This window comes from Melozone crissalis, unplaced genomic scaffold, assembly GCF_028551555.1.
Source record: "Melozone crissalis strain CALT ecotype California unplaced genomic scaffold, PUWL_Pcris_2 ptg000016l_1, whole genome shotgun sequence".
NCBI classification, from domain to species: domain Eukaryota; kingdom Metazoa; phylum Chordata; class Aves; order Passeriformes; family Passerellidae; genus Melozone; species Melozone crissalis.
The window spans coordinates 21,374,934-21,401,795 of NW_026535794.1; the positions used below are offsets into that span (position 1 = coordinate 21,374,934).

The following is a 26,862-nucleotide window of genomic DNA, read 5'->3' on the forward strand; positions in this document are numbered from 1 at the left end:
GCTGGTGAGTAATTTCTGTTTTTTGAGGAGCAGTTGTGACATCCCTCTCCAGGGGTGAATGAAGAATGTTTCTGATTTTGTGAAAATTGAGTGAACTAAGCTAAATACTAGGCTCATGGGATCCCTGCATTCCAGTCTGGTTCTGAACTGATCTCCTTTCTTCCTTGCTACCCTTTCCCTGCCTCTCTGAAGGTGAAGGTGCTTCTTGGGTGACTGAAGGCCTAGCAGCACCAAAAGATCTCTCTTTTGGCAGAAATACAGCAATACCCTAGAATTCCTATTCTTCTGTAGTCAAAGGTTGGTGGTGTGCTAAAGATGCTTCCTTTCAATATATGCTCACTTTCAATTCCTTTCAGTTTCCCTCACACCTTCTAAAGAGCTAAAGTGTTGAGGTCAGTTCAGATTGTGGCTCCACACCAGGCACCACTGTGCTGATTTCTACTGATTTATGGGATCATTCTGAGTAGCTGGCCATAAAATAAATGGGATCACAGTAAGAAGGCACTGGATGCCCTTTGGTTTGATGGATGGAAGAATAAGGGGCAGACTTTGATTATTACCTCAAAAAACCATTTAAATTCAGTACTTTACTTTAAAGATCAAAGTGTAAAAGGAGATTTTTATCTCCTTATCGGAATTGTTTAGGGATGGTAAGCAACAAATTATTACATGCAAATTGATTTCATGTCATCTCTACTACTTTCCTGTATAATTAACTCCATGTCTTTGTGGTCTAGAAAGAAGTAATTGTCTGGTTTGCAAAGCTGGCACTCAGACAGATGAGAATGAAAGGCCTTTGTGGCAGAACAAACATAGTCTTCTGCTGAGTCACTGAATCCCCTCCCTCTCCCTAGCCAGTGACTTTCTCATTCGATAGTCTGAGAAAGTACTCACAGATAAGGAAAATAACTGGTTCTACGGCCTTGCCAAGAAAAATATTCCCACAGAACCTCATAGTTATTAATATTATTAACTCTTCCTTTGCTTCACTAAAGTAATTGCTACAAGAATGCTTAAGACCTTGTGAATGGTCTTTAAATTTGTGAATGTTGCTTCACACGTTGCTGTCTTTAAATGCTGAAGTATCAGTTGTTATAGATCTGCTGCAGCCTAGGTTAGTATTTCCAGGGTGAGATCATCAGGAACTCCCCAAGCTCTTCCTCTTCCTGTTGGCATTTAATCAAATTTTTTAGCCACTGACTTTAGATTTATTTGTGCAACTTGCCAGATCTTCTCCTTAAGCACACAACAGAACACAAGCCAAGCTCTTCAAGTCAGCACCCTGCCTGATAATTTCCTAGAGTGAGGAGAAGCCTTTTATGAATAAACTTTGACATCTCTTAGGTGTTTTGAAGGCACATTTCTGGAGGCTCCCAAGGAAAACAAGGTTAAGATGTTGCATGGGTTACTCAGGAGCTATGAGTTGCAAGTTATAAAAGATGCCCAGGAGGAGGTATGGGTTGTGTGACCAAGAGCCTGTGGTGGTGAGCTGCTTAATGGTAGGTCTTCTCTCTTCATTGTGGGAAGCAAGGCACAGGGACTAAACCACACAGCCATTAGCAAGGATCTTGGCAGTCCCATGGTAACACAGAATGGCCAAAAAGGAGAAAAGCATATTACAAAAGGAAAACATGAGTCACATCCTATAAATGTTTCCAGCTTGGCTTGCCTAAAAAACAGAGCCAGGAAAATCTGTGACACATCTTTGTACTATGAGGTCTCAGATTATGATTCAAATAAAAGAGAATAAAACCATGCAGATCTAAAAGCCTGTTATTCTACATGGTGCTTTAGAGAAGCTCCCTCATGTCTGTTAAAAGATAAAACCCATGTGGTTTTGTAAGAGTAAAAATGCAATCAGATGACAATTCCTAATGATAAATCTCTTGAATAAGGAAGATGGTATCTGTAGAGAAACAAGAAACCTCATTCTCTGTTGGATGACAACGAGCCCATTATTCTCTAGCTGCCCCAGGGAAACACAACTGGATAACATAATTATTGCTCTCTGTTTCATGTTGTGAGTGACCCTGATTATGTATTGGAGAGAAACAATGTACTGTTTCTGTTTGTAGTAAACTAAACTATTTCCTTTCCCCAAGCTCTTCCAATTTCTTTCCTGATCAGGCTCTTTAAGGAATACTGCCTACATCTAGGATTATCCAGGCACTCAAAGAGTTAAACACTGAAATTTCTGTAGAAAATCTTCCCTGATTTTATTAAAACAGTACGTTTCCATCACTGATCCTGCCTCCAACAGAATATTCAAGGTTCCTCCACTAGTCAGAAAAAGGACACTAAAAGAAAGTCTGAGATAGTTTTCATTTGGCCATTTAGCAACACGTCATCTTTCTTGTCAAATATCTTTTCTTTCCCTGTGCCACTCCATACACTGTGTAATAAAATGTGCACAATTCACAGGCAGCATTCTTTGTCATAACTCTGTGAGATGGTGTGCTTGAGGCAGGGGAGCATATGGCCCTTGTGATGTGGTTCAGAGGGTTTATCTTTTCACTATTTCTGCTGCTAAGTTTGGGCACTTACCAACCTCATATTTGGAATCACTTGGACATCCTCTCAGGCAGAGCTGGAGAGCTGGGATGACTGGAAGATACAGTCTGTTCCAAGTGTTAGATTTGTGTAAAGACAGACTTCTCTTACCTTAGTTACCACTGACCTTTTTTCTGCCTTTCTTTCCAGTCTGTAAAATGAGAAATAGAACTCTTTTCCACAGCAAGCATGTGCTCCTCTAGGCAATCAATAAAAGGATGAGAAGATAGAAATCAATATCAGCTTAAGGCATTTGGTTACATGAGATGTCTCTGTGAAGGAAGGAAAGCTAAGATCTCTCCCCAAAGAAGGAGATCAGCATGTACTGAGCTTGTGACTTGGCTAAAGATCTCCTGATTATCTCTTAAGCTCTAGGGGAAGATCTGAGTTTTTTACTGACCCTGGCTGGCAGGGACAGAGCCTGCACACACCTCTGCCATCCCTGCTGTAATAGCACAAATAGCACTTGGGTGACAAATGGAGCCTATTCCCATTCAGTAATGAGGTGACCCTCTCACCTGAATTTGTGATCCCCTGAGGCATATGATACAAAAGCTAAGAAGATATAAAGATTTGGGAGGTTTTCTTGTTTTAAAGAGTCAGAAATCCCTGTTGGGAGATATAGCTGTGACCTCATTAAGAGGAAGTAATTTCTCCTTGAAAGCTCTCTGCTGATGTACATAACTCCATTGTGCCAGTGGTGAAAAATGCCTCTAAACCATCAGAGCAGGATCGAGGGGTCTTCTGAAATGCAGGTCTGCTCACTGAGGCTTTCTAAGGAATTCACATGGATGTACAAGAAGCAAAGTGTTCCACATGGTTAGATAAGTGAGTTGAGTCAGAAGGCTCTTCCTGAGCTTTATTCACTTAATACAAGTAGAACTGCAGCAGCTGGGACAGTGGAGAAGGTGGGGTGCAGGAGGGGAGGAAGATTGCCTGCTTTTTCTCTACTGCTCTAAATTGTGCTTGACTTCAAGCTGTGACCAGCTTTTTCCCCCTCTCTTTTTTATACTCTCTTTTGTAAGCAGGCAGGAGAAATCCAAGTTTATGCATTGTGAAATATGAGCATTGTGTACTGGATAAATACCATTGTGGTCCCTTGTTTACATTATTTTAGGGCTTATGAGCACAATTCCACCGTACAAGGTACTGCATAGGCAGAATAAAGCAACGATCTAATGTCACAAAAAGATTGTGGTTTAAACACAAAATGAAGAAAACCCAATGGATATAGACAGGCAAGAAGAATAGGGCAGCCACAATGAGAAGACTAGTGTTCCTGGCTCTAGGGCAGGAGAAATGTCTCCTAAACCTTTGGCAACTATTAGGCTGTTGGAATGTTAATTCCTGAAACACCCCATCCTCTACACTGTCCTCAGTTTGCTCAATTTTTCCCCCTAGGATCTCTCTATTCTTTTTACACAAATCATCATTTCTATTGAATGAATATCAATCATTTTACATGAGAAAAATAATCATAAGCAAGTAGAGTTTAGAAGAAAAATAGCTGGAAAAAATTAATCTTCCCTGATATACCAGAAAACTGCATTCACATGTAATTTACATAAATAATCTAGTTTGCATATAATAGAAACAGTTTATGATCTACATGCTTTTCTTCTTGATAAGATGATCTGTAATTTACCTGATAAATCACCTGGAGGTATCTGCCTCTCTTATTCTATTTGCTGTGTATTGAATTACTTACTTCCTGTGTGGAATTGAATACACTAAAAGCCTGTCACTAACAGGTTTACTGTTATGCTCTCCCCTAATGAAATTACAGTCTGCTTTTTAAAAAATTGACCCAGTAGAATTTTCAAAGCATTTTTATGCTATTTTATTGTATCAACAAAAAGCAGTTGCCTCATTTTGTTGTAGTTCATGTTCTGTCCTGTAAACTGAAACTGTGGCTTACTCTATGTTTGGTTTCTAGGTGCACTTTTTCAGCAGTGTTCAGCATGCACAGTTGCTGCAGAGTCTTTTTGGGTTGTTCAGAATTGCTGAAAAAGCCCCCTCAATTCTGAATGAGCAATATAAGGTGTAAAATACTGGTTTGGATATTCTGTTGCATAGGCCAGGGGTAGGTGTCCTTTTGTGAGTCATATTTAAATTCTCATACCACCAGAAATAGTTAATTGCACTGATTTATGTAATTAATGGTGGTACCTGCTGTAGGTGGCACCAGGCACCTGCACTGGTAACAGCAGTTATGGCCTGTTGTGTGGAAGGCACATAACAATCAGCACAGCTGAATCCTGCCAATTTTTCTTCCTGCACCAAAAAAAAAATCTTAGAAGAATGTGTCCTTGACTGTAGCATGTGAATGCTGTTGTATTTTCTCATATCTTTGGAAGAGCAGCAGTGACTTGCAGAGATTTCACATCCCATTAGGACTGGTTCCCAGGGCTGAATCTCAAGGTATTATCCAACCAGAACTTGGAACCTGGTGCTGCAGAGGGTCTAGCTGAGAAATAAATTGTTTGAATGTCACAAATCTTCAGGCAAAAATTTATTTGGGCTTTCAGTTCACTCAATTTTTTTGCCAAATATATTACCCATTAGTAATACACATAGTAATACAAATGTGTAGTTATACACATTTCATTACACTGTGATGGATAACTTATGGTTAGTTTTATGTATTAAAATAAGTGAATAAATTGTGGCTAATCATATCTTTTCTTGATCTTATTATAGTCTAGGAAAATAAGAACATCTGTGACAAGATCAGAATATATGATCATAAGTCACAATTCCCAGACTGTTTCTAAATGTATTTTGGGTCTCAAATATCCATCAGCTTGAAATCTCACTAAATTTAGAAAGCATTTGTGGTGTTGAAATACATCTCTTTGGTGTCTTTGAAAAGAATACAACTGTTGAGCTACAAATGTCTCTCAGAAATGTCAGTTAATTAATTCCAGGGTCACAGAATGGGTGAGGTTGGAAGGGACCACAGTGGATCATCTGCTCCAACCTCCCTGCTCAAGCAGGGTGATCCCAGAGCACACTGCATAGGACTGCATCCAAACAGTGCTTGACTATCTTCAGTGAAGGATTTCTTCTTCCAAAGCAAGAAAAATAGAAAGGGCTTGCATGTTCAAACTGGACAGATAAGAAGAAAAGCAGACATTAAAATAAGAAATTTTTGTCTGATCTGAAAAATTGAGGGGTAAACTTGTTTTCAGACACAGTAATTACATATATTTGTAGTGACTAAATGGTTGAAAGCTGATGGGATATTCAGATTAATGGCCCTTCACAAAACTGTGGGTGAACTCTGCTGGCATGAACTGGCTTAGTTTGACTGAAGTCAATGACTTCTTCAGCTGAATATCTGTCCTCTGGTGCATACAAAAAAGAGATGAGGTGACATTTCTTATTCACAAGAGAGATCTGCAAAGGCTTAAGTAGCTGTGGTGCCAAATGTGAACACTAATTCAGAATTAGTAAGTATTGGAATTAGGCAAGATTACATGTCAGCCTCTGGTCTCCCAGACATGCATCAAGGAGTTGGATAGGACAGTACATAAATCAGTTTTAAAGGCTTGCCACAGAGCATGTCTGAACTGTTATATTTGGTATCAGTCCAAAGAACTTAAGGATACAAATTTCATCTGACTGCATTTGTGAAACCTGGCTAAAGCAGGATACTGGGGCTTTACAGTCCTAAATGTCACTGCTAGTACCACTGCCAGGCCATCAAACCAGTCAAAAAGCTTTTCTGCATAAAGGCTGGATAAGGACTCTAAAGGGCCTTGTGCTTTCAGAGGTCTCCTGAAATGTTGCAGGCTCTGTGGACAGGGCCTGCAGCCACACAAAATCACAATGTTGGTGCAATGATTGCCAAACATGGGGGCAGCCCAGCTTGAGAAGGTTCACCAACCTTCAGTATCACCCATGAGACAAAGCAGAAGAATACAATTCCTCACTCCAGCCCTGTCCTACTGTTTGAAGCCATGATCCAGACAAGGTATGAGCTAATTGTTAGAGCCACAATAAGTCCAGCCACTCCCATGCACTGGAAATAAGACCCATCAAAAAAGAAGAATTAGTCTTAACTGAATTAATCTTTGCTTACACTCATCTTTAGTTCAGATCAAAGTCTAGAGTCCCCAGGGATGCTTCTAGGTGAAAACAAAAGAAAGTCAGAAGTCTTGGAGGGAATTTTCATTACTGTCAAGCAGAACTAGACAATTTCTTTAACTTTGCAGCCTTCTAGAAGTTGTTTAGGGTGCTTATTTTTAAAAGAAGGGAAAGACACCAAAATCACTTTGTTGTCTTTTGAAATGTCAGTGGTGTAGTTGGTTCTGATAGATTTTAAACTATTCAGTAGGTTACCCTTTCATTGCACCCATCCCTGTATAAATGAACCTTTCCCCTGGCTGTACTTCAAAGGCAGGAAGCTTCAAAGATTTATCTTCATCTTCATTCCATATCTAGAGGGTATAACTCTTAACAGAGAAACATGTGCTTGGTCTCTGCTGTAATGATTTTTATTTGCCATAGGGAACCTTCAATTCCTTCTCTTCTGAATGGTCCTGGAGCCTTTTAGTTTCACTAATGCTTTCCACCAAAAGCAATTAGGGATGACAGTGTGTGCCCTAGTTCTGATAATTTGCATTCTCTGGCAAGCTGTTTATGAGAACAAGATTGCCATCTGATTTATGATGACCTTATGATTTTTATTTAAAATAAGAAAGCAAAGGCTGAAACAAAAGTCAGCCATGTAGTTGCTCCATCTGCTGACATACAAATTGTTTTATAAGGTATATTTCTCATTATCTTAATCAAGTTCAGCTTTTAATATCTAAGAGTCTATTCTACAGATTAACAGAATTCTCAGTCCCAGATTTTGCCTGGATTTTAGCTACATTAGCTTCTGGCTGTGTTAGCCAGTAATGAGTGTCTTTCCTTTAAACATCACCTGCAGACTGGATGGCTGCTCTTTGGCCTTCTGTTCAGAAGAGGTGCTGATTTTTAAAGCAATGTGTTGTGTCCTGGCTAAAACACACAGAGATAGTGTTTCTCAGTTCCCTCCTGTTAAGCAGTTGGTTCTTCATTTACTTGTGGGTGTTCCCTTCATCTGCACAGTTTCACTATTGTGTAACTTCTGGTGCCTGCAATCAGATGTAACATTGGTCAGCACTGAAAAACACCAAGATAGATGGATTTTTCAACAAGGACTCCTCTTTATTTGGCTTTATGTAGGACTACTTGATATCTGGTCAGCCTCCAGTTTATCTGTTATTTATAATGTACTGTCCTGTAAGCATCTGACTCTATCCCAGCTGAGCAGCCCGAGGATTGTGAAATTTCATCTTTATTACCTATAAATCACCTTTTCAGTTATTTATCTCCCCTTAGATGATATTGCTGGTTATACTATACTATCTGGAATTAATTTTCTGATAATGGGAATCTGGCCTGCTTCTCTCTCTGTCAGGTCCCTTTCATATGCTGTACACCCAGAGCTTACCCCCATGTGTATTTTTTTGTCTTTGTATTAGAGCTGTCTGTATAGCTGCACAGTTAGCAGTGAATTTTACTACTGCAAAAATACAGACATTTAATATTCAAAAAAGGATGACCCTGCAGCACTAAGAGCCTTCTTGTTGCATGGGTCTGTGGCAATTCCCTGACTCATGTTGCTGTGGTCTGACTGGCATCTCTGCAATTTCACCCTTGAAAAAGGGAAGGGGAGCTTTGTTAGTGTCTGACCCATATACTCAGTCCAGACTCAATATTGCAGGGCTGGATGATCAGACTATGATCTTGGATTGACATTTATATGCTTAATGTTATATTTAAATGCTTGCAGGAGACAGCCCAAATAACATTGTTTCAGGGGAACAGAATAAATCATGCAGAAGGGTGAACACAAAGAAAAATATAGGGAAACTGCACTCCTAGGGCCCAGGCACCCTCCTGGCTGACATTTTCCTCCTTCCCAGACTATTTGTGAGAATGTGATTTATTGCTCACATTTCCCCTGCTGTTGTTCTCGCCTTCTGCAGTGGCACTGGAATGAATGCTAACACTTTTCCAAGTTTCCGACTTCATTAAATGCCCACAAAACTGGACTATACTCTATTAATTTCTGGCTCTTTCACTTTGTAATAAGTTTCTTCTGTTCATTTTTAACTATAGAAAATCTGACATCTGATGTTATGAGGATTTTGGTTTTAAGCAAACTGCTTTACAGGGTGGGGCTCTTCTGGCTTTGGTTGGTAGAGCAGGACAACTTTCAGCCTTAGTCACTCTGCTTTAACCACTACAGTCTCGCAAGCCCTGGGGTCCTGATGCAATCCTGATGTTTAAATGCTGATTTCTCACCAGCATGATCTTTTGTAATACTGTGGCTCAAGGCAGAGTTTTATGTGTCTGGAAATGCATCAGCGTGTCAAGGTGAAGTCACTGAATGTGCCAGACAGGCATATTTTACACACAGATGAAATTCTGAAACTCTGCTTGTGTTGCTTAGCCACAGCTGCATCTTCATCTGCTACTGAATGCTCATAAATGGATTTGCTACAGGAGACAACAGGCTTGCAGTTACTCCTCTGCTCTGTGCAGTTTACAAAAACTCCTTCGACCCCAAAGCAAGAGTAAAACAATATTTAATTGAAGTTCCAAAGTTAAATAAGTGGCCAGGAGACCTCATAGAGACTGGGGCAGGAAATAAGTGAATTGATGATCACATTTACTAGCCCAGTCCAACCTCTGGAAATCAAACTATTAAAAAAGCCTGCCAGATAATCTGTAGTTTTTGCTTGCTTGGAATTCAATGTGATAAATAACTGCTTTTCTCCAAAGGTAATTTCTTTCAATGTGACTGACTTTATTGAGTTCAAATGTTCGCAGTAAATAAGTCAAGGACTTAGCCCTAGCTGCGGGAACCAAATGAAAAGCAGCCTGCATTTCAGAGGGGCTGTAAGTTCCCACCAAGCAAAACACTTCCAGAAATCCCTTTTAGCTAGATTCGTGAATACAGTGTCAGGCTGCCAAATTCGGTCCCTCTAGGATGCGGCTGTATTGCCAAAAGAAGCAACTTGATTTTATATCACATTTTCAAAGCCAACAGCTCAGTGCCCCCTGCTGACTAAATATTCTCAGAGGCCAGCAAGGATCCCGTTCCAAGGCCCTCAGACCAATGCTTTTATGTTTCATTGCTGCCCTCTATCTTCTGACAGTCCCTTTTAAAAACTTCTATTGAGACATTTTCAAAGTAAATACTGTTTTTATATTCAACAAAAGACATGAGCCTTTCTTAATTCACTCTATGAAATCTAATTGTGATTCATGTCTGTCTCTGTGTTGAAAATCTTTTAATCACTCAGATAGTCCTTGCAAGACAGGATGGTAAAATACTGTAGCACAGATAAAAGCTCCTGGATTAACATTAAAGAGTTAAATAAATTATATAAAGATTAAATAAATGCCAGAAATTGCTGTTAAAAAGCTTCTGCTTCTTCAACAGGACCTCAGAATGGCTGTGGTGGCTACTTGTCAGCTTCAGATTCTTCAGCTTCTACCTTTGGCCCTCCAGTCTCCAATGTGACCAGAAGATATGAGAAAAATCTGGACTGTGTATGGATCATAACTGCACCTGCAAACAAACGGATCAACCTCACCTTCTCTTTATTTGAGCTTGAAGCACAATCAGCTTGGATGTGCCGATATGATTATGTCAAAGTAAGACAGCTCAGTATGTTAACAAGAAAATATCAGTGAGATACAATTATCTTCTCCACAAGGCTAATTTTATTAATAGAAAATGATCCTAAGAAGAAATTAAATTCCTTAATATAATAAAATTTTTTCATTGGGTTAGATTACTCCACCAGATGTCATTCTGCCTTTCTGGAAACCAGTATGAGTTTTAACATTACACACACTTCTGGTCTTAGACTGCTCATTTAATGAGTATTTATTTCACAGAATAGAAACAAAACAAAACTCAAACACATGTAAAGTAAACCTTCAGAATATCAGGTTGAAGTTGAGCAGAACCAACTAAAGAGAAATCAAGAATTAAAAATTGAGGACAAGGCAGTGAGGAAGGGTGAATGAATTATTTTGGATAACTTCTGGAGAGGAATGACACAGACAGAGGGAAATTATGCATATACATGCACAATTGCTTGAAAGGACTAGAATTAATATAATTTTTCTCCTTTTTTTCATCAAAAATCTTGGTGCTCAGTGCTCACCTGTAGAAGCTGTTTTCTTGGAGATGAGCATACAAACCATCAGATTGCAGAATGCTGCTAAACAAACTCCACCAAGGAATGTTATTGATCCTGTTGAACATTGAAGATACTCAATGAAACAAGGATTTCATTCTACATTTTGATGAATAAAATCAATCTTCTCACAGAAAAGCACTTTGAGATTACATATAATAAAGAAATGAGAGCGCCAAATTAAAATGTAATCATTTTTTGATGGATTTGCTGAGACGGGACCAGAATGTTCCATAATGAGATTTAGCCTGTCCAACAGAATCAGTTAATATGGCAGTGAATAATTATGGTAATCAAGAACATCCTGTTAAAGCACAAGAGAATACACTGCACTTTCAAGTAAACCAAATTGTAATGTAAGGCGAGGTCAGAGAATTTTATTTCTCTTTATTTGTTTGTTGTGCCTAAACTATTAGTGGTTTATATATTTTGCTTCTTTCAGCTTTACGATGGAGATAATGAAAATGCCAATTTAGCTGGCACATTCTGTGGATTTGCAGTGCCAGCTCCTTTTCTTTCTACCCGTAATTTCTTGACAGTGAAATTTGTCACAGACGGTTATGTGGAAAGGAGGGGTTTCAATGCCACCTACACTGCAGTGGATCGTAAGTATACAAATATATGTATGCATATATTTATATAGTTATAACTCTTTTATGGACATTCATATTTAAATACTATCAAAATTTGTTCTAGACATAAGTCTCAGGAAGGGGCAAAGACAGTCAGTAGCACAGCATCTCTAGGAAAGCTAAAAAAAGCTTGACCCCAGTACAATTCTCTTTGGTCTTAGCTGGTTGGGAGGAGGTTGTCAGTCTGAGAGTACAAAACAGAAATGCTCACAGATTGTTAACAAATAGGAAACAAACATTTATTTGAGTTTGATGACAAATATTGACTCCACTAGCATGTATTTGCTTTTTGTTTTCCTTCTAGAAACTCAAAGGCAAATACAAAAGTATACCGTCCAAAACTCAACTCCATTTGAGTTTTGCTCAAAAAAATAGTTTTACCCAGTTTTCACTCTATGATGCATTTGTTACTGTTTTACACAGGCCTCTGTGGAGGAATCTATAATGCAACTTCTACATCCGTGACTGCAACATCTCCTAACTTTCCAAATGAATATCCACCCTTTACTCTCTGCTCTTGGGTCATTGATGCCCCTCCACAAGAGCAAGTCAGGGTGGTGGTAGAGACCTTCCACCTCCATCCCAGCCAGGACTGCTCTCAGAACTACCTAGAGCTCCAGGATTCACCAACAGTAAGGAATTTACAGGGGATACCATTCCCCATTCCCATTCAGCGCCCCTCACCCTTTGGAAAGAGAGAAGAAACTTATTATTTGGTAATATATTCATGGATGATCTTCTGTGAAGGGCACATCCAAAGCATTACTGACTGTGCCCCAAGTGACATGTGGTAACTGTACACAGCCCTCTCAGAAGCACTCTGTGCACACATGGAGTTAGATCTGGGCAGGTGTTACACAGTTTTTCACAGTTGGACCAAGTATCACTGCTGCCAAACCTCACACACAGGAAAAACTGTCCCACAGCAAGTTTTCATTGCACTTCCTCCTATTCACGAACCATAAATAAATGAATACTCCTGCCAGGAAGAGTGTTAAAAAACACCAGAAAAAAACCCCAATATTTATGTCCCTCATATCCTAAACCTTTCATCATTTCTCATTTTGCCATGAGAATAGCTCTTATATTCTATTTGTTCCTAATAATAATTCAAGATGAAATGCTGAGATATTATTAAGTGATTTCCAGGATAACTTTAAAATGCAATTTCATAGTTGGTATAGATAGTGTTGAGCGCTTTTTTACCTTATGTTCAGTACATACAAGATTGAATTATATCATTAAGTAACTTGTGATGTATTAAATTCCAGCAGAGCCAAGGGTCAGTCCATAGATTCTGTGGCACTGAAACTTTTCCAGTCCCTGAGTTTTATTCTTATGATCGCACTGCCATTGTGACTTTCAAGTCAGATGAATATATGATTAACAATGGATTCAGATTTTCCTATCAAGCTACAGGTAAGCTTGAAGAAATGTCCCAAAAAATCCATCTACTATTCTCTTTGTTTAATTCATACACTGAAATGCAATACAGAAATCTGAAATCCTTACATGTTTCTGGTTTTCTGTCTCAAGGTTGCAGCAGAGAGTATAATCAGTCATTTGGTTACCTGAAGAGCCCTGGCTGGCCTGGTCTTCACCCCAATAATATGGATTGTTCTATCATTCTTCGAGCTCCCCCAAATCACACAATATCTCTCTTTTTCCACGCTTTCAGTTTGGAAGACAGCATCCACTGTTCACATGATTTCCTAGAGGTATCATGCAAGTCTACATATTTTGTGAGCCTATGTACAAATCTGCTAGATTCAAAGGATATTAGTATGTTTGGATCAAGTTTGAATCAAGTCTGAGTTGAGCTGACTGAATTAGGGAATAATTATTGCCAGAGTTTCATGGTGAAAAAATACACCCTAGAAATCCAAACCCAGTGAATAAATAGTTTCATTATCTTATCCTTACCTAGCTCTTGTTGAGGTTACCCAGTTCACAGAGTCATCTGGAATAGTTTGTGTTTGATACTAACATCCATGAATGAAAAGAAAGCCATAAATCTGAGTGGTTTTGTTACAGCAGTAGATTCCATCTGCTTGAAATTTTTCTCAAGAAAGATTTTTTTTCCTAAAAAAGCAATTTTAAAAATCCCCAAAAAACAACAAAACAGAAACCAACAAATTCTACTGACAACTGTAAGACACTTGCAAAAGTACTTTGGGCCAGTGAAAATTGTATCTTCCTCCTACACAATCCTCATTCTTGCAGGTTTCCCTGTTCTCTGGTCAGATGACAAAAATCAGATGTCTGTGGCAGAATCATTATTTAGCTCTATTTTCATATCCTCTTTACTGTCTCAAGAAATGGATCTAAGCACCAGCATTATTGGAGCGCAGGAAAAAAATCAGATTAAATCTGAGCTATGTAATATGATCTGTGTCTTAATGTGACTGGGGAAAAGAGCAGTCTGCAGGGTAAAGAATTAATCTTTTCATCTGGAATATTAATATTTCTTATGAAAAGCAAAACACGGGCTTGAATTGCATAAGAACATCTTAGCTACTAGTCAAGCAATTTTTTCAGTCAGGAGATATTCACACTATAACATTTAGCTGCCTGTTTCTGGTGATACTTGTTCTGTGCAATTACTTCTAAAACTCAGACCAGTTAATGGCCTCTTTTTCCTTCCACACAAGAATATGTGGTAGGAAATACAGCAGTATTAAAATTACAGCTGTAGTAAGCATGCAAGTTGCTATCTAGTTTGTGCTGTGTTTGTATCCATGAATAATTGTGCTGGTGTATAAGGGCATGGGAATTTAATGTTGACAGTATTTTTGTAAATTTTTTGTGTTCCCTGAAGGTCAGAAATGGGAGTGATGGGCAATCACCACTACTTGGCAGGTTCTGTGGGAACACTGTCCCCAGTCCCATCTTCCCCCAAACCCATGTTGTCTACCTTCGTTTCAAGAGCGATTTTTCAGTGGCTCATGATGGATATGAAATTACCTGGACTTCATCATCAAGTGGTAAGGCTGTAACTACAAAATAATTCTACATAGAAGGAAAATGCAGCAATGTGGAATTCAGCTCTTTATGGATCCTTCCTCATCACCTCTTTATACATTCCCTAGAGCCCATAGTCTGCCCTATTCAGTCACCAGAGAGAGGCAGTTGCTCCTCAAGGCCACTGGGACAAGATTTATTTTACAACATGGAAGCAATTCCCTCTCCTAATGTTGACTTTAGAAACGTCAGATTATGTTGTCCTCTTAAGATAAAGATCTTCTTTCAGTGAGAGGCTGGAAAATATCAGGAACATCTACCTTGGGATCCACAGAGTGGTGGTGCTGGTGGTGACTCAGTAGTCCATTTGTGATATCCCCGAGGAGCAAGGCATGGCTAAGCCTGAGGGGGACAGGAAGCTGCCCCAAGAAAATAAACTACCTGTAATGCTGTGTAGTGACTATATCATGGACACATTCATGGATGGCTTATGAAATGGCAGTGAACAGCTGAGTAATAGTTTCTTCATGAACTGAGTTACTAGAGGGAGGAAAGCTCATGGCCAGATGAGAAGTGCTGCAGAATAACCGTACAGTACTGAGTGACCCAGTGATGGAAAGGCAAGGAAAGCTCAGTGTAGGAAAGTGTCAATAAAGAATGTGGTCAAAAAAAAGACAATCCTAACTTTACTTACAAAAATACGGGTATTGAGTTGACTTTTAGTAGTCAACAACAAGACCTTAGGGGTAAAATAGTTTCATGAAAATAAAAGTTTACTAAGAGTCAAATAGACTGGCATAATGATAGAATTTGTTGGGAAAGGAAAAGAAAATAAATAGACAGCCGTTGTATAAATCCATAGTTTACACACAAATTGAATGATGTGCACAGTTCTGGTCTCTTCCTTTTATAAAAAAAATCAGGATTAACAAAGGGCTCAACATTAAAAGTGGCTTCTGTATGAGATATGCTGAGACTTTTTAATCTGGTTAAGATACTACTGAAGTCTATAAAATTGAGTGATATTGGATGATAAATAGTGATCCACTGTTCTTTAACTTTTGCCATAAAAGAACTACCAGTCATCATATAAAGCCAGGAGCTCGTAGGCTCATAACAAACTAGACAAACCAATTCTTGATACATTATGCAGTTAAACTGTGGAGCCCCTTCCCATAGCATGCTACAAATTTATATGGATTCAAGGGCTACCCACACAAGTTCATCTGATAAACACGATTAAATAGAAAAGTGCCATCTCTGGGAACTGTAAACTGAATATTCTTGGAGACTGTGAGGGTAATCTGGATCATGGCCTGCACATTCTTCCTCTATAAACTTGCATTTTTCGTAGGTCATCTACTTCTGCCCACTGTTGAAGACTGAATTTTGGTATAAATGGACTTTGATTGACTTAATATGTGTAACTCCTCTGAATTGTTCTCTCTGTTTTTCTATCCCATGAGGATTTACTACTTTTCATGCCAAAGAACAGTCACAGCAAATTCACCTCCAGTTGAGTAGCTGGGAACTGAACTGACTAAGGCACAGACTTAAAACTTCAGTTCCTGTTTCAAAGAATTTGGGAGAGGCGATGTTGGTTTTAATATGCAGTGATAGTCTAATGCCCATTGCATATTCTTAGGCTGCTGAAGCTAGAGCCTCAGTTTTATCTCTTACTAGTGTTCCTAGCCATGTTAGTTGTCCCAGCTCACAGTCTCTCTGGTTTCAGCGCTGTTACTGATACTGTACCAATGTAGCACATCATGTATTGCCTTGTGAAACGAAGCCTTCCAGGCCAATTAACAGCATCTACTTCCAGGATGTGGCGGGACACTGTACGGCACCAGTGGCTCCTTTGCCAGCCCCAGCTATCCGGGGACTTACCCCAACAACACTGACTGCGAGTGGGCCATCACCGCGCCCCAGGGACGAATTGTCACCGTGAACTTTGATTTCATCAGCATCGATGACCCCGGGGACTGCAGCCGCAACTACCTGATCCTCTACGATGGGCCGGATGCCAGCCATGCCCCCACCGGGCCCTACTGCGGAACGGTGCGTACTGCCTTCCCTCAGTGCTGTCTTCCCTCCGTGCTGCCTTCCCTCAGTGCTGCCTTCCCTCCTTACTGCCTTCCCTCCGTGCTGCCTTCCCTCAGTACTGCCTTCCCTCCTTACTGCCTTCCCTCCGTGCTGCCTTCCCTCCGTGCTGCCTTCCCTCAGTACTGCCTTCCCTCCGTGCTGCCTTCCCTCAGTACTGCCTTCCCTCCTTACTGCCTTCCCTCCGTGCTGCCTTCCCTCCATACTGCCTTCCCTCAGTACTGCCTTCCCTCAGTGCTGCCTTCCCTCCGTGCTGCCTTCCCTCAGTGCTGCCTTCCCTCCGTGCTGCCTTCCCTCCTTGCTGCCTTCCCTCCGTGCTGTCTTCCCTCCTTACTGCCTTCCCTCAGTGCTGCCTTCCCTCCTTACTGCCTTCCCTCCGTGCTGCCTTCCCTCCTTACTGCCTTCCCTCAGTGCTGCCTTCCCTCAGTGCTGCCTTCCCTCCGTGCTGCCTTCCCTCCGTGCTGCCTTCCCTCCGTACTGCCTTCCCTCAGTGCTGCCTTCCCTCCATACTGCCTTCCCTCCGTGCTGCCTTCCCTCCGTACTGCCTTCCCTCCGTCCCACCGTACTGCCTTCCCTTCATACTGCCTTCTTTCCATACTGCCTTCCCTCCGCACTGCCTTCCCTTCATACTGCCTTCTCTCCATACTGCCTTCCCGCCGTACTGCCTTCCCTTCTTACTGCCTTCCCTCCATACTGCCTTCCCTCCGTGAGCACAGGAGTGCTTACAAGGAGCTTTTACTGTTTCATGTACCAGACCATTTCCCTAATTCTGACATGAATTCCACACAGATGAGTGGAAGTGAAGGCAAAAGCCAACACCAACTATGAACGAACCCACAGCTGAATCCTCCTACTCACACGAGGCCTTCAGCCCCTTCTACCTCTCATGGCCACCTGATGACTCCTAGCTAACCTAACAAACATAGCCCTCCCTCCAACAACAAACCTCATAGCAGAACTAACGATTGTAATCACACTTTTCAACTGATCCGCCTTCACAATTACCCTAACAGGAGCCGCAATCCTACTTACTGCCTCATACACCCTATACATGCTCATAATGACACAACGAGGCACTCTCCCATCCCACATTACATCAGTACAAAACTCCTCCACATGAGAACATCTTCTCATAGCCCTACATATAATCCCCATAATTCTCCTAATCCTCAAACCTGAACTAATCTCCGGTATCCCCATATGCAAGTATAGTTTCAACCAAAACATTAGACCGTGACTCTAAAAATAGAAGTTAAACCCTTCTTACCTGCTGAGGAGAGGTAAAAGCAGCGAGAACCTGTGTGGTGCCTTAGAAGCCTTCCAACTCAGACTGTACAGTGACATCTAGTGGGAGGCATCAAACAAGCTTGCTCCATACTTCGTTGTATTTGTGTTTTAAATATTTGCAATATCCTGAGGGAGAAATGCAGCAACAGTAACTAGAACAGTTACTGAGATCACTGTCATTCTATGATCCAATCTGCCTCAGTTCTAACTCTCTGACTGTCTCATCAAGGATCTTGATGTTCTATAAGGCTTTTAATTTTTCTTGTCTTTCATTTTAGGATACAAACATCGCTCCATTTACTGCTACATCCCATCAAGTCTATGTAAAATTTCATGCTGAATATGTGACTTTACCATCAGGATTCCAGTTAAGCTGGACAAGCTAAAACATTGCTTATGAGAAATATATCACCATTCCTTGCTATACTGAAAAGACTCTAGATGATAAAGGAGGTTTGAAGTCCAGTGATGACAATTGCAACCGAAGTAAGGACTTTTAAAAGTTACTGTAAATGTAGCTGTTATGAACTTGGAATGCTGTCAAAAAAAAAACCATTGATCTCCCATTGTGCTGAAAATAAACTATTACCTACCCAAGTGGGTAAAGGAGGTTTTGCTAGATGTTTTTGTATTCTTCTACATAATTTCAAAATTGTACAATTAATGCTATAAAAATTTAATTACACATAAAGTTCATGAGAGGATGTAACACATGAAGCTGTCTTTAGTTTGTTCCCTAGAGTTATGTGGTTTTGCCCCAGGCATTTCTGAAAACATCAGCTTAAGTTTTATTCAAATTACCTAAAATCAGAAATTGCTAAAAAAGGGTCCCTGTCCTATAACCACTTACAAAGAAAACTGTGCTGAAGAACTTGCAGTAATAGTGTGCATTGGGTAGAAGAACCCAGCTGAAATCAGTACTTGGGCATTCACTGAAGTTTAACACAGCAAGGACATGATGTGGTTCTAAATCTTAACTAGATTAAGAAGTAATTTCAGTATCAGAGCCCTATGTTCAATATATACATATGTCTGTGGTTATACTTATTGAGTTATATTTTCAAGCTTCAAAGTCTATTTTAAAACTGAATATAAAAAACTTCTGAGGCTTTCAGTAACCATGTCACCCTTCTAGTCAGTAACCTTCTAGTCAACCTTTAGGCAACTTCCTAGACATTTATGAAACAGCTCTAACTTCAGAATAGGGCAGACATAAAAATATCAATTGACCTTTGACTCAATTAGTTTTTCCCTTCCCCAGGCTAACACACATCATACATAAAAGACTTGTTGACAGGGTGGACAGAGGACACTGATTCCCACCATGAAGCATTTTTTGTCACAATCCAGAACAAATGACCAATTAATTTCTTGAATGTCATCTGTGATGGACAGGCAAGAGAAATTTGCACTGCAGAAAAGGAACAGGGGCCTTATCACAACTCATTTCACAACTATTACAAAGAGTGACTTACAGTGAAAGCAATTCCTTAATGTGATTATTGAAGCAATTAATTATGAAAAGATATTAAAGTGTAAGTGGCAGTTTTAACAAAATCTAGGAAATCTTTGAAGATTGCCCAGTGAATGCCAAAAAAGCCATAATTCCACAAACATACAAAACTTTATAACAGCTGAGCAGATATTCTGGTTTAGATAAAATGTAGAAAAAACAAAGCAGACAAAAGGGACAAGCTATAAAATACGAACCAAAATCCTTGGGTGACAACCTAGAAAAAGAGAAACCCGTGAAGTCCCACTGGCCAACAGAATGAGATGTAAGCCAGCATTTTATAACTGTCCAAGGACTAAGAAAAACTGAGCCTATGTACAGGTGATACTCCTGCTAACATGGAAAAACCAGAAATATCTGTATTTGGATGAAATTGTGAGGCAGCTGTGTCCTACTGAGCTGCCAGCAAAACAGAAAATTCCTCTAATAAGGAAAGACATAAAAGACCATATAATAAAATTAAATATTTTCAGATTAATAGTCCAGAAAACTTTTGCTGAGAGTCCACTGAAACTGACACTGTACTTGCAGTCAAAGGATGATGCAATCTTTGTCCATAGTGTTTATTAAAACTCCCTACATGGGATAGCAAGCAGTAAAGAAACATCTGAAATGTCTGAAGATAAAGCCACAAAATAAATTCTATAGACAGCAATGTGTAAGAGACTCCAAGGACAATCAAGCATGGATTGAGTGGTTTGCCTGCAGAGGTAAGGAGGACAGCATTTCTCCCCTGTGGAATGCTGTATCACAGGCTTCATGAATGTCCATTGTGGCTCTGACCTTCCTATGAATCACCATGGATTTGGTGCAGTTGGTGCAGCACTTCTGCACTTGGCAGAGAATCTCCTCAAGATCTGGATGCTGTCCCTTGCTGTCAGGTGGCTGGACATGGAAACATCCGATTTTAGGCAAGAATCAACTTGCAAGAATGTTGTCATTTTCTGCACTTCACCAGCCCAGAGCACAGCTCAGCTGCAAGCCACACATGGAAGGGAAGGACACGTCCCCCCACACAGCTCCATGCCACTGCAGGCAGTGTTCTGTGGTATGTTCATTGCTCCTCTAAAAGTGGAAATGAGTTCAGAAATGAGTTCTCAGGTTAAACACTGGCCTTTTTGCAGGTGTGACAGAGCATAAACTGACAAACAGAAACTTATATGTGGTTTTAATGAATGAAGGTCATTAGTGGCTTCTGGAGGCTGGAGTCAGCACAGTGTCACACAGTTTAAGGACACCGAGGTGCCCAAGGACATGGCAGGCACTGGGCTTATGGCACTGAGGTCTCCTGCTGACCTAGGGACAGGTACAGAGATGTGCTTTGGTGACCTGACATGTGCCTGGCCACTCTGGTAACACAGCCTTTGCCCTTAAGGTCTCCAGTGGAGCTCCAGCTAAAAAGGTGAGTTTGCTGAAATCTATACTTCAGAGAGGCTGCTTTCATGAAGAGAAAAAGCATGTTTCACTTTAAAGCAATTAAATGCTTTTGGACATTTTTGTATACGATAAATACTTGCTGTTGGCAAGATCTGTCACATCATCAAATTTTATAAAATTATTGAAATTCTGCATAAAAAAAGAATAAAGAGCACTATGAGAAGAAGAGAATTTTTTAAATCTTACAATAACTAACTAATGCTTGGTGCATCTTTAAATGTTAGAAATATTCAATACCTATGCATAATTTTATTTATAAATGAGCAAAATGCATGAGGATATTTAGAGGGAAAAAAAAAAGCCCAGCAGAGAATTTGTGCTCATGAAGACAGTTGAATGAAGCTGCTGGTACAAGGTTGAATTGATCCAGCCCAACTGACTCTCGCCAAAAATAGTCAAAGTCTAAAATTAAATTATCAAACCCATTCTTTAAAAAAACAAAGGAACAAAGTAACCCACTGCTGTCCTCTAACATTTTATATGAGGAACCACAACAAAAATACCAACTGCAGAAGTATTAAAGTGGAGCTCCTTAGAGGAGAGAGCTGATGCTAAGCCATGTTTCTGCCTTGGAAGGTAAGGAGCAATTTGAAACACTCACTTTAAAATGAACAGCAAACACAAAAAAAGCAGAACCAAACAGATAATCTGGAAATAATTATTCCACAAAACTTCTATGTGCTTTTTGCAGTGTACAATTCAAAAGACAAAATGTGTACTTAAGAAGAAATATAGCTTCATCTTAGAACGCTGCCATGAAAACCTTTGCTTTTATGTCTGTGCACATTGCTATTTTATAATGTCACTGTTGTGAATGCTGCATGTCTGTATTGTAATAACTGCATGACTACAACCTCCCTCTGTCAGTGACAAAGCAGATAATGAAAGTGCAGGTTTTCAATTTCTAGAGCCTGCATGTTTTTATTTTACATGTAAAGCTTCTTCTGCATGTTACTACAGATGTTTATTCTTATACAAAAGTAATTTTATGAGGCAGTTATATATGAATGGTAAACCCTCCAAAGACTAGGATTTGAAGAATAAGCAATAAAATGCTTCTTCCATAATAATGTTTTTAATTGCCCTTCCCACGTGGCAGGACTGTTCTTTATAAATGAGAAATAATACCACTGTGAGATATTCTTAAAATTATAGTTGCCTAAGTAAAGGAGACAGAAGATATAGAGCTAAAATTCTAGAAGTAATGGTGCTGGTCAATTTAAAAGAGTAGCTAATTTTAGTTAAATTTACAAAGCAATTTCGACTGAAAAACAGTTTTCAATTGGTTCATTAAGCAAAGGAGGAGGTGTCTCAGTTTCCCATAATAACACAGGATATGTGTCCTAGGCACCAGAATTAACATATTTGGTGTAATTATTTTTTGTCAGCTGCTGAACTGAAACTGCAGATTTATTCTGCAGTCCTAATTAAAACAAAATGCAATAAAAATTCATGGGATTGACTATATTGTTCCCAATAGAAAGCAACTGGATTACTAAGAAAGAAATGTTTAAAATATTTATTAAATGATAATAAAAATAGAGGCCAAATTCTAGGAGGTTTTTTTTTCCACGACGTTAGGAAAAATAAATATTGCATGCTGGTTATCATGCTTAGTGAGTGTAACATTGATGGATGAATTTGTAGTAGCAGTGCCCAGCACTACACAACTGGTTTTGCAGGGGAGCGTTGCTGGTGCATCCTTTTGATGACATGCTATCCCTGCATTAATGTTGCTCATTATCACAGCTTTTCTTGGAGAATAATAATGTAAAACATCATTTCCTTGGTTGGTAGAAGTACCTAGGACAGAAAAAAGGGAGGCATCAGAGCTATTCATTCCCTTGGTGACCCCCAGCACAGTGAGAGGAACCAGCAGGAGGCAGGTCCAGCCATCACTGCCAGGGAGGAGCAGGCTGAAAGCATCACTGCAGGGGCAACTTCTTCCTCCTCTGACCACCACAGGGGAATTGCAGCTCTGCCACACAGCCATGGCCGTACATCTACTCACAGTCACCTGCTTTAGCCTGCAGGCCTAAGGACAGAAGGCATTTGCCAGCCTCTGCAATGAATTCAGGCATCTGCTCTAGAAACATTTAAGCCAAGTGATGGATTTAGAACAGATCTGACAGATAGCAAAGATATTTCATCGTTGTTACATTACCAAAAAAAAAAAAAAAATCAGTAGCTGGAAGGTATAGCAAGACCTAAATTGGAAAAGTCTCTACTGTGAGCTCAAGCACTGTATGTGTGTGGAGGGCTCTACTGGGCAGACCCCAGGAACAGGCTGGCCAGCCTCCAGCTGGGGGTATAGAGGGAACTAAGTATTTCTGGGGCCAAAGGGGTTTTGGAATGACTGAGAAGAGGAGGGGGGCATAAAAGAGGGGTGAATGGGTGACTGCAGTGACACAGACCCTCTGCAGGAAATGACTCTTCATGACTGCTGAAGGGACAATCTGAAAAATCAGTTTTCATGATCAAGGACCTTTGGATAGAGTAGCTTCTGCATCTTCTTCCCACTCCTTCTGAGACAATTATGTGCTTGATGAGGCACTGAGAAACTTTAAAAGGGAAGCTTGACAGCAACTCCCCTTTGCTAAATCCAATGCCAATATCCCTGACTGGGGCATGGATTTATCAAATCTTAGACAAAAGGTTTGCTCAAGCAGGACCAAAAGAAGGTCACATAGAAGCTGTGAATGATAGATGAACTCTTTACACAGAACAGGATAATGAAATTAGATAAATGGCAAAAAACCCCCACAATCCTGATGAAAGGGAGTAATGACAGTATGTTTATTAAGTGGGAAGTAATTAAACACTTCTATGGTAGGAGTAGAATGTGGGTGTCTAGGCCACATGCAATGTTTTGATCACTGCATAAACGAGGCAGAGAGAAGCCAGGTGAGCTTTGCATTAGCCATGAAGAGTGTTTTGTAAATGTCTTGTTAGAGTCACATGTGCTGTTAGTTGGAATAAGGGAGCAGGACCACACTTACAGACAATTAATGTGCTTGAGCCTTTGTTACTAAATGACACCTGCAATCATTTGCCATGAAATAGGAACAACAGACATGTTAGCACTTAGGTCTTTGGGACAACTGATTGGTGGCTGTTAGACAGGAAAGGGATCCAGATTCATGGTTCTTCAGACAAAATAAGAACTGTACATCATCTCCCCGTACATCTGAGTGACAGTGGGTTCTGCTGAGAAATCCAGCCAAAAGGAAGATACTCTTCCAGCAGTACTTTGTAAGGAAGACCTGAAAACAGACAGTAACTTCAGGAAGCGCTCAAAGTAGTAAACTCCAATTAGGAATAAGCATGCTACAAATCTGCAGTCCAGTATTAAATCTTTACATTCCTAAAAAAGGAAAAGTTGAATTTGCACCTCCAGGAAGTTTTTTATTTGATGGCTTAGGCAAACGCTCATCATCTTGGTTTCTGTGGATACCATTTTTAGGCTACGAAGTAACACCATGGAGTACATATGCAAAATTCAAAGCTGTGCTTCTCAGTGGGTAGCCTGGCCTTAGGTAACTTAATAGATTTAGTCACTAATTGCTCTGAGCTTCCATATCTGTTGAATGGCAGTAAGCAGGAGCACCTTAACCCTTATGAAAAAGGTTACATGCATAACTACATTCTGGGCATGAAAGAGGTTACATGCATAACTACATTCTGGGCAGTAAGGTGTAAAACTCCAACGCCATGGTGTGTCGAGACCAGTTACAAGTGCTCAGAACATGGACCCATCCTTGTGACTGATTTTGCTGTTAGAGCCGACTGGAAAACCCAGGAGGGCTCCTGAAGAAATGGAAAACGCTGGTTAAATGCACCGGAGTGTTTTTTGGCGTGAGTTATTTTGGCGATAACGTGTTTTGTCCCCGGCAGCCTTTCCAAACCCCGGAGCGCTCCGGGACTCCCGGCCCGGCCCGGCCAGGCCCGACCCGTCAGGGCCGCTCCGGGGCCGCTGGCGCCCCCGCCGGTCAGTGCTGCGGGGGCTGTGCTGCGCCTGCGCGCGGGGGCGAGGGGGGCGGCGCGCTGGGATCCGCCGGGGCCCGCCCGCCGTCCCGCCGTGGGATCCGCCCGCCGTGTCCCGCCGCTTCCCATCGTGTCCCGCCGCAGCCCCGTGCGGTGAGTGCCCTCGGGCAGGGCAGAGCCGGGCCGGGTGTGGTCTGTCTGTCTGTCTGTCTGTCCGCCCGCCCGCCCGCCCGCCCGGGGTGGGAGTGCGGCCGGCATCCCGGGCAGTGCTCCGCTGGCACGGGCGGGCGGGGCCGGCGGGGCGGACGGGACTGGTTCCCCCGGCGGCGCTGGGCAGGGGGGTTCTCTGCGCTCGGGCACTCGGGGCCGGGGCCGTCCCGGCTGGGGGAGATGCGTGTCCCCTGGGCGGGTTTACCCCGCCGCCCGGCTCACGGTGTCCGTTTCTGCCCCGCCTAGACCATGTCCAAGTCCCTGAAGAAGATCGTGGAGGAGAGCAGGGAGAAGAACCAGCCCGAGGTGGACATGTGCGACCGCGGCATCTCCAGCATGCTGGACGTGCCCGGCCTGTGTAGGTACCGGCGGCGGGAGGGCGGGCACAGCGCGGAAACTTCCTTATTTGTCCCGGGAGAGCGGGGCCGGCCCTGGGCGTGGGGGTCCGGGACACCTCGGCTCGGCCCGGGCGCAGAGTCCGAGACACTCCCGTGCGGGGGTGCCTTTGGTGGCCTTTGGGCACGGGGGGCTTGGGGAGCGATCCGGGGATGAGCAGGCTGCCGGAGCTGTGCCTGAGTGTGTGTGTGTGTGTCCAGAGGGCTCAGCAGTCCCTGTGGCACTGCTGGCATTTTGGCACTTGGCTGGTGGGGAGACTTTCCCTCTTCTCCGTCCTGCTACTGAAACAAAAACACCAGCCGAGCAGCATCTCCACTGGGCTTTGAAAGGGACAGGGTGACATCAGCCTGCAACTACAGGCGACTGGCCTCTGAAGGAGAGGGCAGCAATACTGTATCACAGATGCAGCAGCATCATGCTTTGGATATTACACCATTGCACATGCTTTCTGAACCATGGCAGGGTGCTGCTGTCGGTATGGTGCATTTGCTGTAGTTAAATTCACAGTAAATACAGCCAACCAATAGCAACATGCTGTTATGGTTCTGGAGAACACATAAATGAAGAGCAGGTTAGGCATCTTTGCCTTTTTAAAGTGCACATGGTGTTATGACATAGCCAGTACTCAGGGAGTGAAAGTTGTGACTGTCTGTAGTGTGCCACAGGCTGAAATTTTTCTGAATGTGTGATCCAGTGAAGGGGAAAAAGCAAAATCTCAACCAACCAATGTACTTAAAACTCTTGACTGTATCCTGGTTTAGCTCTTTACTGTGTTTTTTAAACTTGAGAGCAGCCAGGAACAAATACACATAACTCTTCTCACAAGATGGATATGAGCTCAGGGAAAGGCATGGCTCACTACCAACTCACCATTATCTGCAGAGTTGGGAGCACATCAAGGTGTCTTCAATCACATCAGTAAAGGATGAAGTCTTAAGTACAGTTTTGCAGAACTAAGTTCTGTACCTAAGTCTTCATTCCTTACTACTGTTTTCCTGCTTATGAGTGGTGCATGGGACTTTGGGAGGATAGTGTTGTAAGGACTGTAAATGTGAATTCACATTAAGTTCTTACAGAAAGTTTCTCTGCATTTCTATAGCATGAGCAGTTACTTGAGACAAAGTGGTGTTTAGCTCACATTAATTACAGATCAATTTTGAGAGCTATACTTAGATCTGTCAGGTATATGGAGCAGCAATAGAGTACTGTTGCTTTTGTTAAGTAGACTTGGTGCCTGCTATCAACACTAGACACATAATTAATTAGTTAGCTTTTATCTTTCAAGCATGAAAAAAGGATAATGTTGAAGAACATTGATAATCCTAAAGAAAAATAAAAGGTTTTCTTGTGCAGAGACTCTTTGGGGTTTGTTGTTCAGGCAGGGCCAGAGACCAGGGTGGGGCACTGTGCTCCCCAGATTCTCCCTGATACCAGGTTACTAGTTAAGCATCTGAAGTGTCTTTGGCAGGGAGCTCCCTACATGAAGTATAGACCTGTGGTACCCTAGTTAGACTGCATCACAGGAGTCTCTTGCAGATACTCT

The 26,862-nt window shown here is 41.4% G+C and overlaps 2 protein-coding genes across 2 annotated transcripts in view; both read left to right on the plus strand.

Annotated features, from left to right (window-relative positions):
- Positions 1-18,165, plus strand: part of CUBN (cubilin) — a 142,990-nt gene extending 124,825 nt beyond the window's left edge. Inside the window, 9 exon segments of the mRNA XM_054273929.1 lie at positions 10,034-10,248; positions 11,242-11,404; positions 11,855-12,063; positions 12,703-12,850; positions 12,968-13,149; positions 13,748-13,810; positions 14,250-14,415; positions 16,215-16,450; positions 18,058-18,165. Coding sequence (XP_054129904.1) covers positions 10,034-10,248; positions 11,242-11,404; positions 11,855-12,063; positions 12,703-12,850; positions 12,968-13,149; positions 13,748-13,810; positions 14,250-14,415; positions 16,215-16,450; positions 18,058-18,165 — 1,490 coding nt within the window.
- Positions 18,166-24,777: 6,612 nt separating this feature from the next.
- The window catches only part of RSU1 (Ras suppressor protein 1), a 102,171-nt gene continuing 100,086 nt past the window's right edge, over positions 24,778-26,862 (plus strand). Inside the window, exons 1-2 of the mRNA XM_054273916.1 lie at positions 24,778-24,866; positions 25,170-25,281. Of these exons, the coding sequence (XP_054129891.1) occupies positions 25,173-25,281 (109 nt within the window). The 5' untranslated portion in view covers positions 24,778-24,866; positions 25,170-25,172. The remainder of the gene's footprint in view (positions 24,867-25,169; positions 25,282-26,862) is intronic.